This window comes from Lampetra planeri, chromosome 35 (genome assembly GCF_965212315.1).
Source record: "Lampetra planeri chromosome 35, kcLamPlan1.2.h2, whole genome shotgun sequence".
Taxonomy (NCBI): Eukaryota; Metazoa; Chordata; class Hyperoartia; order Petromyzontiformes; family Petromyzontidae; genus Lampetra; species Lampetra planeri.
In genome coordinates, this window is record NC_136141.1 from 356,032 (window position 1) to 373,742 (window position 17,711).

Sequence of the window (17,711 nt, forward strand, 5' to 3'; positions counted from 1 at the left end):
AGGGCGCACCAAGCAAAATCGTGTAGCATGGGCGGCACGGTCACCCTAACCACAATGCACTGCACGAGGAGACAGCTGCCTACCGTGTAGCACATATGGTGCACGCACACACAATGTGGTCCCTCCTCTGACTGCATAGCCGCATATGAGTGAATACAAACTGCATACTGCCTAGCGAATTTTAAGTAGAAATAGGTTATCTGCATATACACAAAGTCGCACAAACCGAACCCGCATAGAGCCACGGGAACCTGTAGATTATTAGTGAGATTTCGGCATGCCACTTGGAAGAGTGTGCACGTGCTCTTATATCTGGAGTGTGCTTGTTATAAAGACATTTGCCTTCGCCTTTCCCTCACCAGTGTCATGTGAGCATGTGTTGCTTATATCAGATCTGTGCTGATGTAAGTTGTGCTTATCTGTAGCTTAAACTGTATGTGTTATACCTGGTCTGGTAGCACTGTCAGCATAGTCTTCTATAAGCAGAACGTTGTCAGTCCACGTCGTGGTTAAGGCTCAGCACTCCAGATACGATTCTCTCCCTGCTCCTTTGTGCAATGGGACAGTGCTCACCTCTTTTGGTAGCCCTAAGTCGATGGTGGAAATTCCACATTGCCATGGTGGGAGCCAGTCACTGTACACTATGACCACTCTTGACTTCTCTAAGAGTGGTACTTTTTTTTCCTCTGCTCTGGAGGGCTGATAGGGTCAGATGACCTCCAATACGGATTTGAGCTAAATCCTCTGATTGTGAGTTGAGTGTTTAATTCACGTTGCAACCCAGCAGATGCAGCACATGAAGACAAGAGTGCATGCATACTGATTTGGTGTGGTCAAGTGTCCAGTGTTCCGAGCTTATTAATGTGATTATTGCTGCTGATTGAGGATTTATGTGTTTTTAGATAGAGCAGAACATTTGTCAATGAAAACTATCAGAGTAATTACTGAAAGGTAGTTTTTGACTGTAGGATAACGTATGACTGTATTAGTGTTGAAATAATCAATACGTAATACAGGATGATAGAAGGTGGTATAGTTTATATTTCTTATGTTGGGAAGAATATGAGAAAAATCACTGAAATTCAGTGGTGACACCTGACCCGCTAGGCAAAATTATATATTCTTTTATTTTGTAGACATGTTAAACCATTCCACAAAAAGTAATTTAGCACAACAATTTTAAACATGAAAAAAAAACAACCAAATAAATAAACCCATTGCATTCTGCACATTTTTAAATGGCATTGGCAGTTTTCTGAAAGCCCGATATACCCTTTACCGTCACGGTTTGACCCTCTCTGTGCTGTTGAGCCCAGCTGCCCCTTTCCACCGCGACGCATTGCTGAGGGCCAAATCCTTACACTGTCTTCTCCTTGGGGGGGGGGGTTACGTCTTGTAGACCCCACTGAGCACGGGCCTGCAAAACCATCCCTCTCCGTTGAAAACTCTTGACGGGCAGCCATATCCCCATTCATGTTATCGTACGGGGAAGGACAACAAACTAAACACAAAAATCAGTTATGAAGAAAGTAGTTTTCATTCTCGATTATTTAAACGTGCATAGCTCCAGTGGCTTCCTAATATCAGAATGAAGAGCGTTCCAGACGGTCGCAGAAGCGCATCTGAAAGCGCGCGATGCAGTGACCGTCTTTGGCTAGCCAAAAGCCGCTGCGAGGATGAAAGCACTTGACTCTGGTGTCATGCAAAGCCAGCACAGCATGGCTCAGGAGAGGAGGGGCCAGGTTTTTTTTCAATGCAGAACCCGAACCATGCCCCTTTCGTAGCTTGCAATGAATGCATCGATTATCCCCGACCCTGCCCTATTTGGCCCTGAGCCAGATTCATGTATCTTGTGAGGCCAGAGTTTCACCGTTTGATTTTGGCTCGTCTGGCAGAGGAAAGTGGGTGTAACTGATAATATGGTTCACCCATTTGGAGCATCACTACCTTCGTGATAATGATTTATGCAGAAGTAACAATGTATTTCCCCGCAGTGTTATCGTTAGCCTGCTCTCGGCATCGTGGCGTTAGACGACATGCATCAGGAACTCTGGCAAGGCAGTGCAACCCCACGTGAGAGAACTGCTTCTGAGACCCTGTAAAGTTATCCCTTATGCTTGATACAGAGTAATGTTTGTCACACGATTGTCAAACTGATATTTTTAATTCGCAGAGCAAAGTTTTAGCCAAAATAAACTGTGAAAAGCAAATGAATTATGTTTTTGTGCAGTCATTGGTAACTAAGCAGAGTCTATCATCTCACTATGCTTGAGGACTTTTTCAATAATTTTAAGTTTGTGCCATTCATTATATGTTAATACTGAAGCAATGCATTTTTAAATGGTTATTTATAATGTAATAGTAATATTCTTAAAATTGCAGTGTGGAATGGTTCAACTTTCCCATTCACTTGTCATGAAGATGCGTCGCTCCAATTTGCTTCATGTGATTAATTAACTACATTATAAGGCCAATTAAAGTTCCAACATGACTCATCCACTTCACACGAATTACTATCTTCGTCTCTGATCAGTGACACGCATTTGAAGTTACTTTTGAACGTGTCAAACACAGCCTCACGTAGAGGTTACATTGTTGCGCAAATTTCTGGTTGGAATTTGATCCGCACTTTGACGTTGGTCTTTTAGCGCTCTCTTTGAATGGCCACGCCCCAATGCAAGGTTTGTCAAACTGTTTTTGGCTTGCGGACCACTCAGGCCCAGCCAGCCCCCAGCCCTGGTGACAAGGCACATTCACTTCTCTCTCTAAATACCACTCGTACTACATGATTCATATTACCCGAACATTTTTTTTATTTTCAACGAAGCTTTGATGTTTTTTATGGGAGCATTTAGACCTTAGGGGTAGGGTAGTTTAATCAGGGTGGTTTACCTAACTTAATTTTTTAATGAAATATCATAAGCAAAATATGATTTAATGTCCGAGGCAACATGTCATTATTTCCGGATCAACCCGCATCATAGCCCCGCGTCCCACTGGAGCAGCGTGGTGGACCGTCGGGGGGCCGGGGACTGCACTCTGAGGACCACTGCCCTGACGCGCATTTGAGACGTGGGTGCAATGCCTCATGGCTGCTGGCAAAAGAGGACACGTTGAGCTCCACCTTGGTGTTCATTATTACATCTTTCATGGAAAATGTCTTCACATTCATTCAAATTTCAATGATGTAGCATTAGCTTGGTGGTATTCTAAATCTCGCACAGCTCGTGTTCCGCGTATGTCTGTCTGTCTGTACGTAAACAACCGTGCCGTGTACGAGTGGCACCGAAGTCTGTAGATGGCAAGCTTGCCACGTCTCGCTTGGCTTTTTAGCTGTTTTCACTACATCCTGCACTTGTCAAATACATCCTCGACTCCAACCTCCAAGAATGTATCTCTCAAGTGCAGCATACCAGTAAGAGACATTGTGTTCATTTATTTATTGGTGTACTTTAAAGCCAGGTGGGAACCCATTGTGATTCCAAGCATGCATCTCTCCACACTTATTTTTTGGACTTTTCAGCTTTTGTTCCATTTTATTTGCCAATGTCCATGTTTTTTGGACCATATGTCTTGGCAAGTAATATGAGAGGGAGAGGAGGAACACATGGGGTAGAGAACACCCACAAGTTTGAGACATCACAGTGACTCTAATAAAGGTAAGCGGAGTTGCCCATGAGCACACCACTCGAAGGTAGAATGGCCGATGGTTGAGATGAATGATGAAGTGGTAGCCAAAGGGGGGGGGGGGGTGACACTAGAGAAGACATCCACCTTGGAGGACCGGATGGATTGTTGTGAGCAAGACCGTCGTGAGAGCTGGTGATGGCCTTGGGGAGGCTTTGATTGGGGTGATGACGCGACCCAGGGAGAGCGCGTTTGCCGCTCGTCGCAGAGGTTCACAGCTTGAATCCGGCAGAGACTGCCATGGTTAATTTCGCAGGTGAATTAACTGTGAAATACGTGCCGTCTGCTTCGAAGTGGACGTTAAAATACCCTGATGGCATTTGAAACGAGTAGGCCTGTGTGTGCCAGCGTCATGGTCCAAATTTGCCAAATTCCGTAAAACAGCCGCAAGTTACTCAATTAAGATTACACGTCACAATAATTGCCTCCTGCCGGCAGACAAATGCCCGATTGCAGGTCAAATGCTGAGTTACCTTGTGCCACACAGGGACGGGCTGCTACTGGGAGTGTCCTTTCAAATGTGTTGAGATGAGATCTGACGTAATTCCCTTGTCGCATGTAAAGTGCTCTGAGATTTCTGGGTGTAAAGGGCTTTTCTTAAAAACGAATCATGATTATCATTGTCCAGCAGTGCATTGACAATGGCTGCTGATCATAGCGACAGCCAGTTGAGACAAACTCTTTTTTCAATTGAGACCAGGGTCAAGCAAAGCTATAACGTTAACATGTAATACAGTTAAATAACATCCAGCTACAGAAACATACAACTCCAACAATGCGATGGAAGCATTCGGCATCGATAGCAATTAAACCATAAGATTTTAATAGCACTTACGATTTCAGTAAGATACATTTTAAATAAGATGCAAGAAATATCTCAAAAGAGACCATGCGTCTCAGTGGGTTTATTTAACCGCTTAGTTAAATCATGGATGTAACAAGAACAACACTCATGTTGATATTGACCATGCAACAAGTCCAATTTCCATTCCAGCTGGTAATAGGCTTGAAATATTATTCCTTCTATAAGGATCTGTTTCCAAAGTATAGAGTGGCATTCTTAATTTGGGAGCTTTCGTGACTGCAGGAATTATTCTTTGGTTTTTTTCGGTTAAGTCACGTCTAAAAATAAAATAATAAATCAAAATAAAACAACACATTACGACGTTTCGATTGCAACACAAGCAATCATCATCAGGCATAAAAGAAATAGCAACAAAAATCTAACTAGAAAACTATAGACCGACATACAAGCAGACAGACATCACAACGGCACACATAGAAAGGAGTATACAGGCACACGAAAATTAAATAACCTAGTAAAATATTGAAATGTGATGTAATACAACACAGAGAGTCGGTTAACACACAATTAACGCATGGCCTGGTTGACTACGTGTTTCAAAATTTGCTAAGTTAGAATTTTAAGTGTGAGCAACAAATATCTAACTAGAAAACTATAGACAGACATACAAGCAGACAGACATCACAACGGCACACAGAGAGAGGACACAAATCGGCTGTGTGAGCAACAAAAATCTAACTAGAAAACTATAGACAGACATACAAGCAGACAGACATCACAACGGCACACAGAGAGAGGACACAAATCGGCACAAAGAGATGGTCGTTTCTGTGACGGTCCCTTAAATATAGAGAGGAGGGGGAGGGGACGGGGGGAGGGAGAGGGCGGGGAGATCAATGGGTGCACGCCAACGTACTCCTATTGTAAGTGAAATGATAGACGCGGCACGGGAGGCAAACCTGAAAATTAGGACAAACGCGGCACGGGAGGCAAGCCAGAAAATTAGGAGACAAGCACACGAAAATTAAATAACCTAGTAAATTATCGAAATGTGATGTAATACAACACAGAAAGTCGGTTAACACACAATTAACGCATAGCCTGGTTTATTACGTGTTTCAAAATTTGCTAAGTTAGAATGGCATGATTGATTGGCTTCTGTATCATGGTAAAGAAGAAGATAAAGGTTGGGGCTAGTAAGCAGGCGTGCATTGGACTCCTCGTTGCCACTCTGTGAGCCGAGCTACGCTGCTGCCGCTGAGCTAATCCAGCCCGCCACAACTCGGGGGAGGCATCAAGTTGTTTTTCCGCTGCAGAAGCCAAACCAGGCCACCAGCCGCACATGCGGTGAACGAGTCGAGATGCATGTCGGTGACGGGCCGTCATTGTGTTCACGTTGCATTCTGAGTGACGTCGCGTCCAATAATTCAGAATTAGAATTGGAATGTTTATACTGAATGAATCCGTGAGCTATAAATCTCTTTTTCACAGGTGTCCAGTAGAGGCGGGTCAGAACGTTACAACAACAACCAGTACAAACGCGTCATTAGCCCCCTCCCCTTGCCCTTGCTTGGCTCCGTATCAGATTCAGATGCCCTGTGAGGCCAATGTATCAACGTTTTCGCGTGAAATATAGCCAGCGGTGTAAATACAACCATTGGTTGCTATGCCTGGCCCCAGGACAATCAAGCAGCCTTGAGCACGGGATTCTGGTATAAACTGCTCTGTTCCCATCTCATAAAATACACAACCCCTGGCCATCAACGTTGTTTGTTGGCTCTTCAACTCAAGTGGGAGAAAAATAATGGTTGAGTTCCAAAGAACCCACAATTTTTAAAATATCACAGGAGATGTTCAGCTGAATTAATAGCGCTTCTCCCACTTTTCTTCATGGAATGATCATCGGGTTTTGAATGTAAAATTTAAAAAATCTCATCTCTCGAATGCTGGATGCAAGCCTCCCTCCCTATGCCATGTTATTCATGGGGCGTTGTTTGATCATGTATTGTGGGAGAGTAGTGTACCGGTGAGCGTGCTGGGCTACGGACCAGAGGTCGCAATCGGGTACCCGATACCCGTACCCTACCCGATACCCGGCTACCCGTACCCGGCCGGGTACGGGTACGGGTAGGCCGTGAGTCACTGGTGAGTAACCGTTTGTCACTCATTTCGGGTAGGGTACGGGTAGGGAACGAGTACCCGTACCCGGCCGGGTACGGGTACTCATTTGCGACCCTGGTGCGGCCGGGTACGGGTACGGGTAAGGAATCAAAACCCGTTTGCGACCTCTGCTACGGACCAGGCAACCCAAGTTTGATTCCCGCTCACGACCAAAGCCGATGACGATTATTTAAATGGATCCTGGGCCTCCCCTAGGTCGACTCAGCCTCACGTGAGTATGTGGTGCAGTGTGTAACCATCGCCACTTTGGGATCTTTGTCGTTTTGGGGGGCAGGGCGGTGGGGGGGGAGGCGAGGCGGTGGGGGGGGGGGCGCTGGGAGGGCGAGGCGACTGAGGTGCGCGCTTGCCGCGTGCCTAATTGAAGTTGTCTTCCGATAAAGAAACTTGGGCGTAATGAAAAGTTTAGTTCCTAGAAATGAGCTGTCGGATAAGAGCATTGATTACACTATGTAATACGATTTTTTTCCCTGGGTAGTAAGTGTTATTTTTTTTATTGCTTATGCCTAAAATGTATAGAAAATGTGACCAGCACTTTATTTGAATTAATGACACAAATGCACACCACGTTTTCTCATTGAAAAGAGGTAGATTTCAAAATATCACTGTCCTGGTCACAAAAGCAAAGTTTGTGGGGAATAATAGCCATCTTCTGTACTTTTGAGGAATAAGCAATTAGGAAATAACACTTCCTACCCAGGAACAACTTTTTTTTTTGTTACACAGTGTTATTTGTGGTGACAGCACTAAACAGTGATGAATCACTTTCTCTTTGAGTGGCTCAAAGTCTTTCAGTGAGTGCAGCTTTGAACAGTCGCTCACACCGTGTTTGAGACATCCATATGAAGTGTGCTAATTCACATATTTTGGCTGAATATTTTAACTTTAGTGCTCAAGATGAGTGTGTGGGTGGGGATGGGATGGTTACACCGATGACTTAGGGGTGCCAGTGGAAACCAACCAATGCCACTTCATGCCTTCATGTCCTGGGAGACACTGGCTTTTTCAAAATAATTTTTTTTTTCAGATTAACCCATTCAAATTGTTATGTATTGTTCAATTAACAATACATAATTGAACTTGTGTTTATATCAATCTTCATTACAGTCGTGTTATTAAATCCTGGAACCTTTTATTGAAGGCCAGGCAGATGCTGACTAGTATGTATTTGCAGAACAGTATGTATTGTATCAAGCGGTGTGAATGTCTAGCAATCTAGAAATTCTGAGCCTAATACTACCACAGCTCTACATCACTAGAACGCAGCTGTCATTCTTTCTGGGTACATTCCAATGGTGCTATCGGTGTCGTCGTATGAGTTAAAGCAATGCCCATTTTGAACTCTTGCAGGGAGCCGTGCCAGTGGCCCCAGAAGATGATGGGTGCAGAATCACGTGTGATATCCCTCCTGTTATCTACATGAGTTGTGCTGCACTCTGTCATGTATCATGTGTGGACACGTGATGAATAAGATCAGCATTGCCGTGGTTATTCGGTGAAGAGACTGGCCCCCGCCATAGAAATGTGGAATCTCCACCACCGGCTCAGGGCTGCCAGTGGAGTGGAGTGCCACCCGCATTGCTGATTTCAACAATAGATTGCTAGTTTGAGTAATTGAATAATTGAATGTGAGTTTTAGTATTAAGGTGCCGTGTGTCTGACCTTTAACTTTGTCTTGTGTAGTGGAAACCTGTCTCGCACAAACGTATCAAGCAAAGTCCTCGACTCGGATCCCTGTTGGGGCACCATCACACGTGGGAACGCCTATCGCATTTTCCTGGTGAGTGATGCCTCATTGCTCGCATGACCATGGAGAGACAGATGTGGGTGGGAAGTTGCATGTTGGCGGAGGGCCATGTTGTAAGGCTGGTGCATGCATCGCTCCGCTTTGACGGAGCTCATGGGAAAATCCGTAGAGCGATCTGCCAGGCAATATTGGCACCTCTCCCCAACTTGTGAGTCGCACCCATTGAGTCGATGCCTCTTCTGGACAACGCACAGGGATCATGCGGAAGGAATACGCATTCAGGAATCACTGTCTTCATTTACATGATTTCAGTATTTTCACGAGCCCAAGGTGAGTTTAACGGATTTAGCTTATAATTTGTGCGTGTTTACTCATCCTGTCCCACTCTAACAAGAGTGTTATCAGGATAACGATTGCATCATAGGCATTGGAAGCATATCCTAAAAGAACAACTTAACTCTTCATTTTCAGATGCAAGCTATTCTAGCAGTTGCACACGTTTAGAATGCCACTTTTTGTAGCAAAAAGTACACATTGTTCTGCGATAGGACGTCAGAAAACGTAGCTCCACGTAACTCCACTGAAGCACATGTATGCTCATATGTAGCCTCCGATTCGTGCGGTTGGTTACGTACGGTGCGAAAGAAGTTCCCCGTACATACATAGCCTGTCCTTAATGTTTCTGGAACACAGCACCCTTGTTCCACAACATCAAATAATGGCTGACTTAGCAACGACTGATGACATCTTCAGACTTAATTTCCTTTACATGGACTAACTGCTCGTATTTGCACAAATTACCTACATTGAACAATTGTGCTGACGCGTGCAATGCCACCTTACGTGCTCCTGGTGTCGAGCCACTGTGCTCCGGTCTGATTAAGACTCCTACTAATTGCGAAGGAATCCTGTTGTAATAAAAAAAACACATTTGTAGTATTCATACTTTTTACATTTAAAAACGGACTCTCTTCACATTTATTATTCAAATTATGTGTGATTGCAAAGTGTGTTGCGTATATCATGAGTGCTATTGTACAGAAGTATGCCATCATGCACAAGGGAGATGTTAATCTCTCTTCTTCCGTTTATGCCTTTGTTTCTCCAATCAAAGTTTGTGGAAACATTTAAATTTGATCACAGCGAGCATGCGTCTTCTTGCTTCACTCCCTTTCTGACATGTGTTTTGTTACTTATGCTTTCTGCATTCAATCTTAGTGTAACTTTGGCTTTCTTGGAATAACTTTACTTCTGTTTTATAATTATTACTCTTTAGACCTTCGTTTTTTGATGTCTTAAATGATTGCACCGGATTCCACCGATTCAAATCTATTTTCATTGTCTGCACGGGGGAGGCACAATGGTATTTTGACATTGAATGAATTGACATTGCATGAGATGATTGCTGAATATATTACGGAAGACTACAAAGTTGCAGATTATTACGAGTGTAGTGAGCGACTTCCGAGACACGTCGAGTAGAAGGCTTCTTGTTTATTAAGAGCACACGGGGCTATACGTTACCTAACGCAGCCACACGTAGGCGACCCTAACACACAGCCCATCTCCGGCATACGCTACGCTAGCTGTCCGACTAGCGCAGCGACGGTTACGGAGAGGGTCTTGCAGGAGACCGGCCACGTGGTCGGAGACGAAGAGATGACGGAGCAGCGACGCAGCCAGGACCCAGGACCCGCAACAACAGCACCCGAACCTCTGGTTCGGCCCCCCTTATATGCGCCCTGGTGCGGCCAAGCCCCGCCTCTGGCCACGCCCCCTTCCAGAACCTTCGAGCAGGTTCCTGGAGCCTCTGGACTAACTCCGCCTTTCACCTTTACCCCAGATACACCCCCCTTATAATAAGGCATTACGCAATACCCCCATAACCGCAATTACCCCTTCAGGCCGACAGGTGTCACCCTGCCATTACACAAGCGAAGATAACATCATGTACAACAAGTTTTCTCAACAAATGGACAGACAATGATACAACACACATGCATACCACAGTCTATATACGTAGGGCAGCAAATGAAGGTCGACTGGAACTCATAATATTCACTAAAACGCTGGGTGAGAGCACATTGAAGTACGATTGGAAAACCGATCTTGATAATGAAAATACCAAGGTGCCTAAACCACATCATCATCACGATCCATGGGCAAGATAGCCTTGAGTTGGTGTCCACTGCACATGTTGTTTCTTGTTTCCACTTACCTCTGTCTTGCGCTAATATGCCGAAGTAGTTCCACATCTTGCTGGCACCAACCTCTTACGTCGTCGTCCTCGTCAACCATTCTCTGTGAGGTCTTCCTCTCTTTCCAGTTCCTTCCATTTTCCCAACTACAACAACAACAGCAACTCACTTTTAATTTTCTTCTGGTTGTCCATCCTGCATGTGCCCAAATAGTGGCAGTTTCCTCCTCATCACTGCCTGTGTCATCAGTTCTTCTTCTATGTTGCAACCAGCCTACACAATAGGGTGTTTTTTTACGATTGCATATTACCTGCTAGAGACAATCAAACACATGGATTAGAGAGTGTATTAGGTTATTAAAGACATCGTTCGTTTTCACTGCAAAGAACAATTACTTGGTGGGCTTGGGGCTAAAATGGATGATGTGGTAGTTAGTTGAAACTAACTAATCTAAACGTTTAATTTTACCAGGCAAGGCCCACTGATATGAAAATAGGTTTTACCCTTTCTGGCAATAAAACAGTTGTGTTAAGATGTTAAAACACCAAACTGAAACCTTTTGCAAGGAATCATGTCTGCATTAACCATAATACTTGTGGTGAACATGCAAACAAAAAAACATGCTCTGATAGTATATGCATTGTCTTTGAAACTGATTGGTCCACTGAGCTATATAGAAATGAAGTGGCTTATCATGTGGAATTTTATAGCAGCCAAATACTGTAAGCACGTGTTTAGAAATGTGGCGGGAAAAACCAGAGGACCCGGAGAAAAATCAACGCGACCAAGTGCAAACCCCAAATATACAGCAGGTGTTAGGGTCGGGATAGAACCCACGACCTCCTGTATACGAGGCGAGGTAGTTAACGTCTCGACACCGATGAAGTGGCAGCCAAAGGAGGGAACGCACCCGGCGTGTAATGTGCACCGTGGATATGGAAGCACTGGGAGCTGATGATCCTGTGCAGGAATCAGGTGGATTGTTGAAGATCCTGAGAGATGGAAAAAACTTGGGGAGGTCTTCATCGTGCAGTGCACAGGTTCTTGGCCGATAGTACAGTAAATGCATCGCAGATACATTTTAATGAAATCTCTGTTGTGTTAATTTGTAGAAAAAAAAGAACAGGCTTGTGTCATTACCATAAGGGCTCTTCACAAATCGGTGTTTGTCCCAAAAGACTACAAGCCCCCGATAGCAAATTGCTCTGATATGAAGCACGCTCTGGGCTAAATGTAAAACGCAATACATGTTGTTGCTTTTTGCCAAATGACCCCCTGACTTTGTGCTTTTGTTTAGCTTCACTGACCCTGAAAACTAACGATGTGTTTGGCGTCTGCTTTAAAAGCGAGATGATCACTCTCAGATCTGTGCTTGGGCACCGCTGATGTATGTGAAATAACAGAAATGACTCCTGAATAATATCTCATTCCTTTGGTGCAACACGAAAGCAGCTCAAATTGAGCAAAACTCGCCCAATTGATAATGTCAATCGCACGGCTCTGTGCAAAAGAACATTGCATTACTCACGCCTTTTGGACCCGACCGCGGTTCTGCACTGCATACAATAACGGAAAGTCTGCACACTCGGTACAGGGAAACAGAAGTGTTATTACGGCCTTGTTACTGCGTGTGGTATAGGTCACCAGAAACATTGGTAAAGCCATGCACCCATGTGCAAACTGTTGTACACGCACCTGGCTCACTTGATTGAGTTGGTGAGTCTGCTCGGGCGTACCGAAATGTATTTTACCCTCCCGACTCTGACCATGGAGCTGCAAGTACTGTTTGTTCACAGGGCTTGGGATATTAGCTGAAATATCCTCGGTAGGAGAATGATCATTGACATTTATGGAGAACGCAACACAATGCAATACAATTTGGATTTATATAGCCGTGTCGAAAGGTGACCACATCTCAAGAGGCTTTGCAGAAATAGTGGGCATAGTTTGTAGAGTGAGGCAGTCATTTGCAGCGTAAGTGTGTTTGCGTGCATGTGTACGTGCATGTGCTCACACGTATGTGTGGTTCAATGTACTCATTAGTGCGTAATGTTCCAGCGCGCACACATGCGCATTTTATTTTGTGTGTGCAAGTTTGTGTGTGTGTTCACACAATCATACATGTGTATTTGTGTGTGCGTGCGTGAGTGTGCATGTGCTTACGCATGGTTGGAAACGGTGGTGCAGCGGTTGGAATGCTACGAACCAGGCGTCCTGAGTTCCATTCTCACTCATGGCCAACACCAGTGATGATTATCTGAACCAGTCCTGGGCCTCCGCTAGGTCGACTTAGCCTCAAAATGAGTACCTGGTGGGTGTGTAAAAATCACCACTGTAAATACAAAGGTGGCCAAGCATGGTGCTGGCCACCCACCCCCTTGTGTGCCATGCCAGCCTTCATAGGTGCTCGCTAACAGCACTTGCCCCAACAGTCTGCATAGGGCGGATATTTGTGATTTTGTCTTTGTGTGTATGTATGTGGAGGTTAGCTTGATTGCTTTCGTGTGCGTGCATGCCCACATTTGTGTGTGTATGTTGCAGAGGTGTGGACTCGAGTCATGTGACTTGGACTCGAGTCAGACTCGAGTCATGAATTTGATGACTTGCGACTCGACTTGGACTTGCATAACAATGACTTTGTCCCACCTATGAGATGTGGACTCGAGTCATGTGACTTGGACTCGAGTCAGACTCGAGTCATGAATTTGATGACTTGCGACTCGACTTGGACTTGCATAACAATGACTTTGTCCCACCTCTGGTATGTTGTGTTCACGGGTATGCGTGTACGTTCATGTGTGTCCATGTTTGACCACTGCCACAGAACCTTGTATCAATGCAGTCTTTGTGAGACCTCAGCCCAAGAGACCACAGAGAACCTACCATGAGCTTTTAGGGTAACCAGGGCATTAGTCAGCCATTAGGGGGTCGATGATTGGTACGTTTTTTTGTGTTTTAGTTTGTTGTCTTTTTCCCACACCTCCGATTAGCACGGTTGGCTACATACGGTGCGAAAGAAGTTCAACGTGCATACACACATACGTACAATCCCAAGTGAGTAATTTGCGGGTAATTCTCTAAATTGCCAAATATGGACCATGAGCCTGCACACAATGGCCGACGCTAGCGAATGACAACAAGGGACATTTAACATGCACTGTGAAGCACATTATTATTACTCTACACACCGCAGTGATAATCAGGGCGGCCGCTGGATTCAAACTCTGAAACCTCTGCAACGTGCTACCACTGAGCCATTGGGAGAGTGGAATAGATGATGTATGTCGCTCGCGTAAATATGTATGCAGGCATCCCCATTATGCGCGTCCCTCATTGAATGTGCAGAAGACGGAAGTCAAAGTGTAGCGGGAGGGCGCAGGTCACAGAGCGCACGCATTTGACTGACATTGCCAGATGCACGTGCGTTAGGTCGCCGGTAATTTTGTAAAATGTTGTAGCCACCCTCAGCAGCTCGTTTCACCAAGGAGCTGCCCCAAGGGTGCAAGCTGTTCCTCAGGCTGACTGTGATAAGCAACTGCTTCGTCTCACGTTTTAGGAACAACAATGCCATTGATGCTTTTAATATAATTACTGCACATTATAGACACGTGCATTGTACTTGTGTAGTGTTGAATACGGAGGCACACACTTGACTTTGAGGCAACGCGCTTATTACACAGCCCCAACAGGGCTAACTACATAATGTACACTCACTACACTAGACCCCAACAGAGTTACTACATAACCGGGTCAGCCAGTAACATTCTCTGACTGACCCACGATGCCGAGCGAAGACCGAAGGTCGGAGAGACGCAGCGCCGAGGGTAGATTCCAGAGAACAGCCAAGAACGCTCCCGGGACCGCCCCTTGATGCTCGTGGGCGTGGCCTCGCTCCGCCTTTGGCCACGCCCCCTTCGGGATCTTTTCCGAAGGATCTCGACCGAGCATCACGTGTCCCTCAAGCCCCCCTCGGGCCCCCCTCACCACCCTGTCCCGGTCACGTGCCCTCTTGGGTTCACTCAGACTACCATGTGCCCTCTCTCAGGCCATCACCAGGACTGTGCCCCCTCGGGCCCGCGCACATGGCGCACTCACTCTGGCACCAGAGAGAGGTTCCAGACGCACAGCAGCACTCTGACGACAGTGCCTGGCACCATCACCGTAGTGACACCCTTGACGTCACTGCACTTGGGTGCAATACAAATCACAGCTTCGGAAGTCGACAGGCGGGTCCCTGCCTTGGGAATGGGGAATTTCAACCACGAGTTATTTGAACCGTGAGACACTGGATTGTGTATGTCATCATTAGAAATTGTCAATCCGCTGCTGGATGAAGGTCTCCCTAACCCAGCGCCACCTCTTACAACCCTGGGATGTTATCATTATAATATACCAGTTTTGACACGCTTTGTGTGACATTAACAGAAATACCAGATGTATTCCATTGGCATCTGCATTAAACCCCAAATAGTTGTTTTTCCATCATTTATTTAACCAGGAGATTAAATAAACCCGTTGAGACAATTGAAACAGCATTGCCTCTTTTGCAAGGGCTACCTGGGAAAATTCCAGCCAGTAGTCGGCGTGTTTTTTATATATTCATCTGAAAATAGAAATAAAGGTTCACTTTTTGATTTAAAGCTTTCGTGACTGCAGGGATTCATCTTCTTGGTTTTTTTGGTAAAGTCACGTAGAAGGGAAATAATATAATAATAATAAAACATAATAAAATAAAATTCTCACGACGTTTCGGCCACAACGCAAGCAGCCGTCCTCAGGTGAAGAACAGGTCTGTCGGAAAGACAGCTTCACTTGTAGATGCACTCTCTCAACTTAAGATGTTTTTGCCAAAATAAACAAGAATTCACCAATTGAATGTTTATTGTATGAGACAGGTTCGCACACTGCATATTCCATAATAGACTGGTTTCGACAGCAGCAGCAGCTATGACTTTGAACGATAGACAACAACCACCACCATTCGCCACGAAGTGACGGTGACGTCACCACGGCGCTTGTGCCAGGCCAGGTGCACTCTCAGGCCACGTGAAGTGTCAAGGCTCACTGACAGGAGGTCACGGGACAGACCCAGGTACCATGGGTTGACTGATACACACACACACACGTGCCCACGCATGCTCACACACACAAATGACACGGATCCCTAAACAGATTGTTGGGCGCTTGTTGTGAGCATTTATTAAGGCCAGCATAGCGCACGCCTTTGTCTTCTAATGTTTTACTTGGCAACAGGTACAAGTTTCGACAACGCATACCACGGGCATCAGCTGCCGTTGGGAAGTAAACCTCGCTCACCAGGTGCAAAGCACAGCGTGCAAACCACCGCACCACCACTCCCCACATAGGCTTCCGTGCGTACACACCGTGTCGTCCGAGGAAACACTGGCACTAAGAATAAACACTATCTCTCACACGGTCAGGAGATAATCATGTAATGGACTAGCACATGCAACAACAACAACAAAAAGAGTTTGACATTTTATTGTACGATGTACTGTGATTATGTAAAAGCAAAGGCACATTTGAAGCTGTCAGGAATACGCGGCAGGGCAATAACTGGGGAAGATGCACAGCTTTGCTGCTAATTGCCCAATTAATGAGCCTCTGTTCGATGTGAGGCTTGCGTGCTGCCGTGGACATGGCTTATTGATTGAGTCAGCCCATTTGTGGCTTTTCATTTGGGTAGTGTGGGAGTCTCTACGTTTGTCCCAAGAGCCTAATTTTCTGTTATTGCAAACCATGGTCCAGCCACAGGCAGGGAAGATTCTGCAATGATGAAGGGCCGTTGCCCGAAACGTCACCTGTTACATACTTTTTCTTTCGAGGCCTTTCGAGGCCACAGTGTTCTTGACGAATGTGCTACGTTTTATTCTTAATTGTGTTTGTGCACCGCTGCCAACACAGCAGCAGCGTCAACACTAAATAATTTATATATTATGAAGTGAGTGCATTTAACGTCATGTGTGAGGCATTACCAAATTAAAAGTAAAAAAATTCATGCAATTGTGCTTGTCTACAGTGTCATTTTATGCTAACATATATTGCTCTTGTGTAGACCTCTCGTTATTACGGTCTACAGAATTATCTCGGAGATAATTGACAGCATGGAGATTAAACATGGTATTTCTCGGGTAGTTTGTGACCATCTCAACAAACAGCAACATAATATCTGGGGACAACCAAGGGAGTTGAACGTGTGTAGAGTGACTACAGAACACTGATGTAAACAGTGGGAAGTATATAGCAGCTTTGTTGTTAAAGGTCTGTACGTGTGATGTGCACACAGTTGCGTTTTGTCGATTATGTCGTTGTAAAAGTCAGGTTATAAATAAAAAAGTAGCAAGCCAGAGGTCCTTTTGAACAGCGGTGCACCACCAGTGCCCCCGTCGATAAATTGCACGTGGCAAGAACCCCCGTGCTTCCCTGTGACCACATTACGTACACGTTGGGTGTAATTTACCACGCGCACAGCGCCATGGTGACAAGGATGCACCCGCGCAGGATGAAAACAAATGTTGTACGTGTTTGTAGCAGAATCAATACAAGTACAAGCTCTCCTTGTACACAACTTTGAGACAGAGCCACCAACCATCTCCCAGTTAATGAGCTATGCGTGGATTAAAGGAGTGAACCCGAACTGAGGTTTCCAAAAAGTAAATGAGGGTTGGCCACTAGCTGTGCATGCGGCAGGATAATTTGTGTCCTTTTCACGCGGGCTTTTTGGCACCTGAGTGCACCTGAGTGCACCTGGGGTTTCGTCTTATCTCTGCCCGAGTTCCAGGGTGGATCTTTCCTTTAATCGGTGATGTTTTCCAGGAGCTTGTTTGTGTTGACATCAGAACACAATTATTTTGTTTTCTTCTTTTCATCCTACGGGAAAATAGGAAAGGTTTGAGGTTTTGTTCATATTACAAAGTCAATGCCGTGTGTGAAGACAGAGCAACGATATTTACACTTTTAGAAATGTGCCCAGTTGATTATATGGTTGCTGTTCTGTAACCTGAGCAGCATCTGAGGCTATCTGGAAGCCACGGTGGAGATCGCCCTGTAACTAGACGGGTCACTCCTCTCTGCA

General features: G+C 45.3%; 1 protein-coding gene across 4 annotated transcripts in view; it reads left to right on the forward strand.

Annotated features, from left to right (window-relative positions):
- The window catches only part of SLC38A12 (solute carrier family 38 member 12), a 242,252-nt gene that overhangs the window by 69,745 nt on the left and 154,796 nt on the right, over positions 1 to 17,711 (forward strand). For all 4 annotated transcript variants that reach the window (XM_078610855.1, XM_078610854.1, XM_078610852.1 and 1 more), the window contains exon 8: positions 8,354 to 8,450. In XM_078610855.1, coding sequence (XP_078466981.1) covers positions 8,354 to 8,450 — 97 coding nt within the window. The remainder of the gene's footprint in view (positions 1 to 8,353; positions 8,451 to 17,711) is intronic.